The sequence below is a fragment of the Manis pentadactyla genome, chromosome 2, assembly GCF_030020395.1.
Source record: "Manis pentadactyla isolate mManPen7 chromosome 2, mManPen7.hap1, whole genome shotgun sequence".
In the NCBI taxonomy this organism is placed as follows: Eukaryota; Metazoa; Chordata; class Mammalia; order Pholidota; family Manidae; genus Manis; species Manis pentadactyla.
The window spans coordinates 32,172,505-32,183,453 of NC_080020.1; the positions used below are offsets into that span (position 1 = coordinate 32,172,505).

At 41.1% G+C, this 10,949-nt stretch overlaps 1 protein-coding gene across 6 annotated transcripts in view; it reads right to left on the minus strand.

Annotated features, from left to right (window-relative positions):
* The window catches only part of HAVCR1 (hepatitis A virus cellular receptor 1), a 30,268-nt gene extending 23,665 nt beyond the window's left edge, over window positions 1–6,603 (minus strand). Inside the window, exons 1-2 of one of the 6 annotated variants that reach the window (XM_036911699.2) lie at window positions 6,016–6,603; window positions 943–999 (exon numbers count right to left, since the gene is read on the minus strand). In XM_036911699.2, the coding sequence (XP_036767594.1) occupies window positions 943–988 (46 nt within the window). In that variant the 5' untranslated portion in view covers window positions 989–999; window positions 6,016–6,603. The other 5 variants (XM_036911946.2, XM_036911777.2, XM_036911863.2 and 2 more) reach the window with 5 other exon arrangements.
* Window positions 6,604–10,949: the final 4,346 nt, after the last annotated feature.

The following is a 10,949-nucleotide window of genomic DNA, read 5'->3' on the forward strand; positions in this document are numbered from 1 at the left end:
AAGTTGATGACAGCATGCAACTAAGCAAGGCCCATTTCCCCCAGAGAAACCAGAGAATTGGAGAATATTCAATCAAGTACTTTTGTCACTTAAAAACAGAAACAAAACAAAAACACTCCTGTGCCAGTCCCATTAAAACCCTATACTGCCAAATGCAGTCAAAGTGGTCCTTAAAAGAAGTCTAAGATTTACTAACTAATCATATTTAGAATTGGGCTATGAGTTTGGGAAATGCTTACTGTAACATTTAATCAGAGTACACTTTTTCAATGGAATTCTTATATTTAATTTTGCCTAATACCATCTTGGGATAACAAATACACTACATGCTAATTATATAAATTAAGTTACAGAAATTATAATATCAAAATATAATAAAAAATGAACTTCTCCCTATAATCTGACCTCTAGAGATTATTGTTTTTAAAATTTCGGGTTATGTCTATTCTTAAAATTTTCCCCATCTCAGAATATTTTGAGTTAGAATATTTTATTTTTAAAAAAAATAGTTGTACATCATTAAAAAAAAAATCAAGAGGCACAAAATGGTTCAACGAGGGACTGATTCCCTTTCTACCCTATCTCCATTACTTCTCCGCATCCCCTCTCACCCTCTGGTAATACTTTGCTGTTTCTTACATATGCTTGATTAGTCCATGCATACATAACTATCTACCCACCCCTTTTTTGTTTAAACACAAATGGCAGCATCTGACACACTGTTCTGCATCATGCCTTGTTCCCTTACCCGTGGATTTTGTCATTCACAGCATTTTAGCAACTCCTTTGGAGTGAGAGTTCAGTCTGGTTTTTTGTTCACAAGTTGATCCATTACCGTCCAACAAAACCCAAGCACGTCCATCTTCCTGCACCACACCGCGCACACATCCTACGCTCCCCCATCCTCAGGGCTTCCAAACCCTAGCCCAGGTACTCACTTACCTGTCAGAAGCAGTATGAAGCTTGAGATGGCTACCCAAGAATGCATGGCGGTATGGCCTGAAGGAAAGAGAAAACAGACTGGTTTCCGTGCTCTCCACCAGATGGTGTGGGAACAAGTCTTAATTCTCAGACTGCAACTTCTCCTTTCACCCTAACTGGGCAAATCACATGAGTCTGCCCTGCTAAGGATGAAAGACCAGCACAACAGCTTCAGGTCCACTAGCTCCAGGTGGCAGAGGGCTCTATACCTTCCAGCTGAAGGTAAAGCCGCCCTCAGAGCAGTCCCTTATATTCCAGCTCCCTCCACACACAGAGTCCAAATTGACTCTTAATGCTGATACAGGGGATAAGGAAGCAAACAGGAAGGAAACCAGAGGAAGGCTCCACAGGAGAACACCAGAGCAAAGACCAGTCTTCCAGTGGCCCAGGTGCATTTACCCTTGGTCTCTGAGATGGAGTTAACCGGTCCTTTAGTGAGTGCAGGGTGCTCCTGCTCTTTGGCCACAGTGGGGAGTCCCCAGACTCAATCTTAGTATCAAGTTTGCCATTAGCAAGAATTAAGCAAGAATATGAGTCACTGTGTCTGACCATTCATGCTACAGGAAGCAATGACTCAAGACAACATCTTACTGAGTGATGTCAGGAGACTGTTCCAGGAAGCAGAGTCTGGACCAGACTTGAGTTCAGATCCAAGCTCTGCCACTTCCCAAGCTGGGTATCTCTGTGAATTACTGTGCTCCTTCAAGCCTTTTATTTGCAAAACTGCACTAGAAACAGTTTCTTGGACTCCCTCAAAGGATTGTTACAATGAACAAAAGGGCTATGGGAGAACTTTGGAAATGAAACCTAAATATGCACTAATGCTAGCCAAGGTTTTTGGCGAATGTACTGTGTGGCAGGCTCTGTGCCAAGCCCCCACATGCATTCAGTGTTCACAGAACTACTTAGGAAGATGCTGTCACTAACATTCATGGTGGAGGAAGCCGAGGCTTGGAGAGGTCAGAGTCTAGATTCCAGATGAGATCTTCTGATTTCTGCTCTTAATCATTAAACCGTACAAACACGTGCAAACCTGCCTAGTACTTCATTAACTCCCCTCTGGTCTCAAGATCCAGTAACCTCCTCCCAGGGAGGCACTGGCGCTCCCTCTCTAGCCTTCTTGCAGCCTGTGACAGGCTTCCCGGAGGAGGGGAGGAGGGCCTCGGCACACTGTGGCCCTGGGTCCCGCACCGCCTGGGAATGCAAACCCCTGGCTCCGGCAGCCTCCACACGTGGAAGAAACCGAAGGCCCGATGCTGCCAACTGGTGGCCCAAAGACTGTATTTGGCCTGCAGAAGTGCTTTGTACCACAGTGTTTAAAAATTTATTTCTTAACAGCCAAAATTTTAAAATGTAGAGAGTCTACATGAGAACTCAGTTTTTCTGCTTTGAGAAATAAAAGTAGATGTTCACACATGACCTGTATCACATCACCCTACCTCCTTAGAGGGCACCCTCTCCAGCCTGCCCCTGGCCCAGCTCTGCCTGAGGGGCTTCAGTGTCTAAGGAAGAACTTGATTGGATGGGATCCCCACCCTAGACCTTGCTCCACCTCCTTGAACACAAGCTCAGTCCTGTCTCTGGGCCTTCACACAGGCTGTCCCCTAGCCTGTTTGCTGAAATTCGCCTCTTCTATAAAATGAAGAGGTTGGACCATATGACCCTCAATAGCCCTCCTAGCTTTATGATGCCATGCACTTGAACTCAACTGGGTAACAAGATTGAGTTCTACCCAGGAATAAGCACATTTCTGGATACCTGCTTTCTTCTTATTCTCTGCCTTTATTCATTTGTTGGGGACACTATGTCCCCACCAGAGGCCAGGGAACAAATTCTGCAATGCCTCACACAGAAGTAGGTTATGTCTTATTCACTTGGGAGACAAAATCTCAGACTCAGCCAAAGCCCAAAGAGGTCAGTGATAAGGATTTTCTCATCTAATTCAAATCTACCAAAGTTACTACTAATATATTGAGGCTAACAGTGCATGACTCAATAGACTAAGAATGAAAAAACCCAGAATTGTACAATCAGGCGGAGACACAGGAGAGTGAGCAACTAACTAATAAAGTCAGGCAGAATGATATATATGGTAAATATATAATCGGACCATGCTCTCCCCCACTGACAACCCTCCCATGGCTCTCTGAGGAAAAAAAGTCCTAATGCCTGAGCCGGATTTACCCAGTGATCGGTCCCTCCCACCTCTCAGATTCCTACCACTCTCTTCCCAGCCCACAGGACTGCAGCCACCCAGGACTCTTCCAATTGCATCCCTGTTTTAGGGTTTTTTCCCTAGCGGGGCTCTCTGCCTGGATCCCCATTCATACCCCCAAGCAGTTACAGTTCTCTTTTTCCTTCCAATTCCCACTTAAATATCCCCTTTTCAGACATTCCTCTATCCCCTCTATCTAAAATAGCCAATCAGTCGCTATCTGTATCACACACTATTTCATTCTCTATGCATCATTTACTACCTCATTTCCTTTGATATATGTGTGTGTGTGTGTGTGTGTGTGTGTGGTCCACCTCTCTTCCCTCTCATACAGAGCTGTCCTAGAGAACCGTCTGTGATGGAGTTATTCCAATACATGACTGTTGTGCAATCTACTAGCTACTAGCCACCTGTGATGACTGAACACCTGTGTGGCTAGCATCATTGAGAAATTAAAAACATTTCTTTCACTTAATTTTATTTTAACTAATTTAAATTTAAATAGCCATACATGGCTTCTGTGGACAGCACTCAATTCCAGATCATGAACCTCTTTAAGGCAGAGCTCCTCCCTTTTCTTCTCTGCTTTATCCTTGAAACATGTTAAGGGACCCAATCAATATTGATTAAATAAACTAATGGGAGCAGGGAAGCATGAAGAGAGATCATTCATTGCCTGGGGGTTTGCCAGGGAGTAGTAGAAGGAAATCCCTAAACAAAGTGACCTATAAGGCTCATAGTTGGAGAATGAGGAAAGGGGCAGAGGGTATTGTTTAGAAATAATAAGTAAGAGCCAAGACAGGGACCCAGAACCATGGCTCTAAGATGCTAAATAACTGTACAACCCATAGGGCTGCATTTTCTGACAAGCCCATCTCCCATGAGCACCTCTGCTGTGTCCTAAAGCCTCCCAAATGCACAATGGATTTTTTTTTTTTGAGCCGTACAACCTCCTTGAATCACTACTCCTTAGAGTCAGCTGTGTGACGCTTTGAAAGAGATATCCCAGGATTCCCTATGGGATGGGAGAAGTAGGAGCCTAAGGATGACACAAAGGGATTGTGGCCTGAGCAAGTGGAAGGACTGCAGTTGCCACCAAATGAGACAGGGAAAGCTGCACAGAACACAGGTTTAGGAGGAAATATTCTGGATTTTGAGCATGTTGATTTTAAGATGTTTTAGACACCCAAGTGGAGACTGTTGGAGTTCAGGAGAGAAGTCTGGGCCAAAGATACATATTTGAGATTCATTGGACAGAAATGGTATTTTAAAGTTAAGGACCTGGAGAAGCACAAGGGAATGCCTGTGGCTAAGCACTGGGCCCTGAGGCGTTCGTTCCACAAAAGGCTGAATTGGAAGAGACACGAACATACACATAGAAGCAGAGGAGATAGAGGAAAAGCAAAATGTAAATGTCCTGGAAGACAAGTAAAGCAAATGCATCAATGAAGAAGCAATGATCACAGATCAAATGTTGTTGCGAAGGCAGGACAGGAGATTTGTCTATATGACTAAGCAACGTGGGAATCATGAATGACCTTGACAAAGAGACTCCGTGGACAGCTGAGTGACTGGTCACTTTTCCTGGGTGTGGTACACCTCAGAAGAAAGTTCAGAAGGGAAGGGAGTCAAGGGAGAACTGGAGACAGGAAACTCTTCAAGTTTTGCAGCAAAAAAAGAAAAGAAAGAAAGAAAGGGAGAGTTGGGGAGCAGGGCCAAGAGTAAGTTTTTTAAGATAATTAAAAATAGAAATACATTTGTATGATCTGGAGATGATCCAGAGGAGGAAGAAAAAGTTGATTTAGGAGAGGAAAACTTTGTGGAGCAATGGGATGGAATCCAGTGCCCAAATAGGGGATGTCACTTAGACATGATTAGGGGTGGCATTTATCATAAGAGAAAATCGACTAGGGACTAATGTATGTCCATCTGGTCACCCTAAGACACCACTGGAGGTAGGGGGTCCTGAACGTGAGACCAGCCCAAGAGGCCGATATTCTCTAGCTGCCTGCCACTGTAGGCTATGGGGGAGGACTAAGAGTATCCACATCTGAGCCTAACTTTTTTATCTTCTCAAGCAGCTCCCTAAACAATCCAACCCCACCTTCAAAGCATTCAGTGGCTTCCCAGGGCTAAAGTCCAAACTCTGAAAGCTGCCCACCTTCCCAAACAGACCACACCCTCCCACCCAAGGCCTCACAAAACTCCAACCAAACCAAACCATCTACATTTGCTCTCTATAAAAAAAGCTCACTAGTTTCTAACACCCAAGAGCCTACCACCACATCTGCCAAAGTCAGAAGCCAATACTAGGGCTCCTCCTTCACTGAACATTAATCACACTTTATACAACTAGCTTTTTTTCAGATTTACAAATATTTTTACTTTACAAATTATAAAATTCAAGGAGCAAAACTGCTAATATAGCTGTGTTCTAGTCACACATATTCCCATTTCCATACTACCATGTAATATTCATTTCACAGGTGAGGGGAGGCTCCGCACAGGTATGCACTGACTCAGCAGTCACACAACTTTCAAGCAAGCCTGAATAAACATGGCTTCCTCCAAACGAACACTATTCCTCTCCCTGATGTTGCCCCAGAAAAGCTTAAGCAACTCAGACATGTAAGTCTGTGATTACATTTAAATGAGATTCTAACTCCAAGAAACCCAAAGACCTCTATTTTGTATGAATTTTCCCTAATTTCTATTGACTCAGTCATCACTGCCCTAATATCCCATATAATACTGGGCAAGTGCAGGCAGCGAAGTTGTAGTTTCCACTTCAGCATAGGTTTGCAGGGGACTGTACTTACCAGCAAGTGAGGTGGCAGGTTCCCAGCTGCTCCCAGGGTCTGTCACCAATTCTTCCTCTAAAGGTTTCTATGGATGAAGACAACTTTTTCCCAGAATTCCATTCTTTATCTTTCTGCCACACCTTTACATAAGAAGATTGGGAAATGTCTTTGAAAGTCAAATTATCCAGTCAGACTATCTTTCTTTTTTGCTGGATTCGATCCACTAACTTAAATAGATTATAGAGATATTGGTGGGCTCAAATACTAGAATACTTTTTCTAGTTCTCTGCTAGAATACTTTTTAAAAGTTTAAACAAGGATCTTGATTTTTAATTCAGACCCCAGGCCTGAGAAGTCATGTAGACTTTGAGACTGCTTACATGTGAAGGGAAATCAAACTACCTGAGGCCACCCCCTCAGTTTACAGATGAATAAACTGAGACTAAAAAGAGGAAGAGCATGAGACCCAGTGAAATCACCTGGGGCAGATGCCGAAGTGATAGCAGGCTTGTCTGCTCCTACTCCACCATCCTGTCACTCAACAAACATTATTCACCTGATATTTGAGCATGCCTGGCTAAGCAGTGGAACATTCTAGCAAACAAAGCAAACCTAGAGTCTCTGCCCTAGGAAGTTTAGAGAAACAAGCTGCCACCTTTAATAAAAAACAAGTAAAGCCATACTGTGTCCCAATATAATATTTACATTCATCATCAGGTCATAGATGAGACCAGGGTTTAGAAGTCAGGTATGACAAGGATGTCAGAAAACTGGATATGAGCAGAGCTCCTGCTCACACAGCCAGAGGGCACCACTTGCATCTGGCAGAACATTTCCCCAAGAAATTTTGAGATTATGGGTCCCTTTTATCCCTCTGAAACCAAAATGAGATGTCTATTTAAAAACACTGCCAGCATCACAGATTTGTTTCTGGATTAAAACTTTCCATTTTAATCTGTGCCTTGTTGCATTACCACGAAATGAAACATTCCCTCCACATCTATTTTTAGGGAAGGTGGGTGGGTCAAAGAGACTTAACAGCTTTGGGCTTTTACTCAAAAGGGTTTGTGTGTTTCTCCGAAGGACTATACTCTCCCAAGCCAAGAGCACCAAAGGACCCAGCCACCAAGTTCAGCTGCCTGTGCTAGTAGCAATTATACAAAATATACTCTAAGCCTTAAAATACTTGTCAAGGCACTGAGTTGGTGGTGGGCATTGAGACTTTAAACAAGGTCAACAAAACCCTCTGCTCCTTAATGATATACTTTGCTAAAGATTGTCAACATTTTATTGGTTTACTCACATGGCACTGTTTCCAAGAAATAGTAGGTGGAAGAAAACAATTCACACAACAATCATTTCATAGCAGTCAGTTGTGTAAAAACACTGAGATAAAATGGCAACATACATATGCAAATGTATCCACATGGAAAAGTCATGGGAAAGGAGTGTGGACATGTTTGGAGTTCCTCTCTGGTAGGGAAGCTGAGACAAGGGGGCTGTGGATAAAACTGCAGTATTTCCAGAACCTCTCACCTAGCCTTAGTGCATCTCCATATATCAATAGGTGTTTCCAAGTGGTGAAGAGAAGTAGTCCATCTCCATATCAGTAGGTGATTACAAGGGAGAGCAAGGACATATCTGGACCAGAGAGGTTGGGTGGGATCCCTTTTTGCAGCTGGGTTGCAAGAGACACGGGAGAGCAGAAGTTGACTGCTTGTAAGGATTAAACAGGTTTCTTCCACTTTATTTCTCCCTTTGACTGATTTTGGTTTCAAAGGTAATTTGCCCTGGGCTGGGAACTTATTTCCCACTGGCACACCCCCAACCCCACTGGAGTTACAATCACTCCATGGATTCACCTAATTAATATTTACTGAGCACTTGCTATATGCCAGGCCATCCTTATTCTATGAGAATGACTTGGAATTTTATAGCATTAAATTAACTTTATAGGTTTAAATTAAGGTAAAGATAAGAGATAGTATTTCCAGAAACAGGTCTGCTATATTCTTATTGCCTTTTATTGTAATCATTTACTTTAATATTGGGCTGCCCTGATGGACTCTGACTTTCTTGGAGGAAAAACTTATGAATCTTTATATTTGTGGCACCGGTATGGTGGCTTGAGTTTGCAATATAGCAAGCATATTCATTCATTCAGTCCACAAATGCTTATTTAGTGCCCACTATGAGTCAAGCACTGTACTAGGCATCTAGGATAAAGATGAATAATGATAGAGTTTATTTTCTAGTTGAGGTTTGGGGGAGACAAATCACACATCAAAAACAAAGTGAACAAGATAATTTCAGATTCCAACAAATTATGTAGGAAATAAACTGGACTAGAGATGGGCAGGCAGGTACTTTAGGCAGGGTGGTCAGAGAAAGCTCTTAGATGACGTTTAAACAGAAAACTCAAAGATGAGAAAGAGGCAGCTATGCCCAGTCTGAGGGAAATATTCCAAGATGGAAATGACTCCATTGGAATGGTGCTGGGACCAGAACGAACTTGGTTTGTTCTCAAAGCAGAAAGGGGACCAGTGTAACTGAAACAGAGAGAATAGGGAGTTTTGGTGAATTCAGAAGGAATCCAGTCCCATGGAAAGCTACTGAAAGGTTTTAAATAACAGCGTAATTGGAACTGGTTGATGATATTAAATAAGAAAGAGAAAATACTTTGGCTTCTGTATGAGAATGGACTATTAGAAGAGCAAAAATCAATGAGGGGTACCAATTAGGAAGCTATTTCTTGTATGGATGATGAGTGGGTGGATGAGTGAGGGGATGGAATGAAGAAAGGGAGAGATGGAGAGAGGGAAGGAGGAAGGAAGGAAATGAATGACAGAATAAATAATAACTGTGATTACAAAGAAACAAGGCCTATGACAGTCACTTGGTCTAAGTATTTTTAGCTTAAACTGGTTCTTAAGTCAAACTTCAAAGAACAAAATCCAATTATTTTGAGTGAAAGGAGCATCGCTGGGTAAATAGATTTTTTAAATGACTGCCTTGAGAAGGGTAGTATACATTTAGGAATATACTGACTGGCAAATTTATTAAAACTATGTTATTGTTCTATATAGTCATAATACTTCAAACATGATCACATCCTTTGACACAGCAATTCCATACCTACAACTCTATGCCTTGGAAGTACACAAATGCACATAGGTTTTGTATAAAGGATGTTCTTTGCAGCCTTATTGGAAATGGAAAAAAAACAAACTAAATAGCTATGCATAGGGAAGTGATTTAATAGATTATGCACTTTGTTCTACTTAATACTACATACCTATCTTAATGAAAGGTGTTGTCCCATATACTCTGACATGGGCTGATGGCCTTCTATAAATAGTGGGGGGGAAAGTAGCTAACAAAGGTGCATCTGTGTGTGTACACGAGATACAGCAATAGAGAGAACAGAGTATGTTCTACAACTATGCTAATTCTGCAGCCACTAGTCACATGTGTCCATTGAGCACTTGAAAGGTGACTAGTCAGAATTAAAATGTGCTCTAAATATATTACATAAAAAGTAACTCATTAATGATGTTTATGTTTATTCTACATTGAAATGATAAAACTTTAAATGGATCAAGTTATATAAATATATTCTTAAAGTTAATTTCACCCACTTCTTTTTACTTTTCTGAATGTGGCCAGTAGAAAATTTATAATCACCTATGTAGCTGCCATTGTATTCCTGTTGGACAGTGCTGGTCTAGAAGGATAAATAACACTGATTATTCATGGGGAGTGTGACTGGGAAGAAATTTTGAAGGGGATGGTAGGGAATAGGGACTTTCACCTTTCACCTAAATACTACCATATTTTTCAAAAAGCATTTAGTTAAAAATTTTAAACACCATAGTAGGAATCCAAGCAGATTCTGTAGTGTAGTGAATAGTATTGTGTGAATGTTAATGTCTTAGTGTTGACAAATATACCGTGGTTCTATAAAGTGTTAACATCAGAGGAAACTGGTGAATACAGGAACTCTCAGTACTATTGTTGCAGTTTTTCTATAAATCTCAGATTATTTCAAAATGAAAGTTAAAAAGCAATAATAAGGGAAACAAGCAGTCCAACAAGATGTGTGTCTTCCATTCAGATAGTGCTTCTTACTCAGAGTCTCAACATACTGTAGGACAGTTGGCTCCACGTTGGCTGCCCCACCCAAAGTGCCCCTTGTGAACACATTTGCTTGAAATAGGGCAATCAGGATAGCTAACTCCCATATTGCTTAATTTTTACCTGAAATTCTAACAGTTCAGACAACTTTCTCCTACCATGATTAAGAGCTATTTGGCTGCCACTGATATAAGAGGAATTTTTATTGGAGTAGGAGGGTTGCTGGAGAGAATAATGAAAGATCCCCCTCCTCTGAGAAGCTTCCTGGGGGCAGCTGGTAGGTTTTAATGCTCCATCACGGCTGGATCCCCACAGCAATCCTCAGATTTAACCAAAACTAAGGTCAAGAGATTTTTGCTAAGATCTAGTGGTGAACTTTGGGATAAAGAAATTGATCAAAAATCTATATTATAGTATATTATATATGTTATAATATATAATCCATTTTTTTAATAGTATAACAAACTGTGTGAAACAAAATCTACATTTAAACATTGTTACTTTTTACTTGAGTGTTTTCTGAATAAAAATTAAATTCAGCATGCAATTGAGCAGTAATGGCAAGTAAAACTGGGGATAATAAAATTAAAAATAGATTAGATATAGATCTATATGGATATTTCAGAGCTGACCAAAAGAAGGTAAACACTACTGGAGTATAAAATATTTCTATTTTAAGTGAACTAGGTTTAAAATGAATGAAAAAGTATAAATACAAATTGTAGAAATTACAAAGGACAACATAATCAATTTACTTTTTCAGTCTAAAAAGATCAGGGAGCCTCCTGTTGTCATGTGGGCCCCCTATGGCAAAGCTC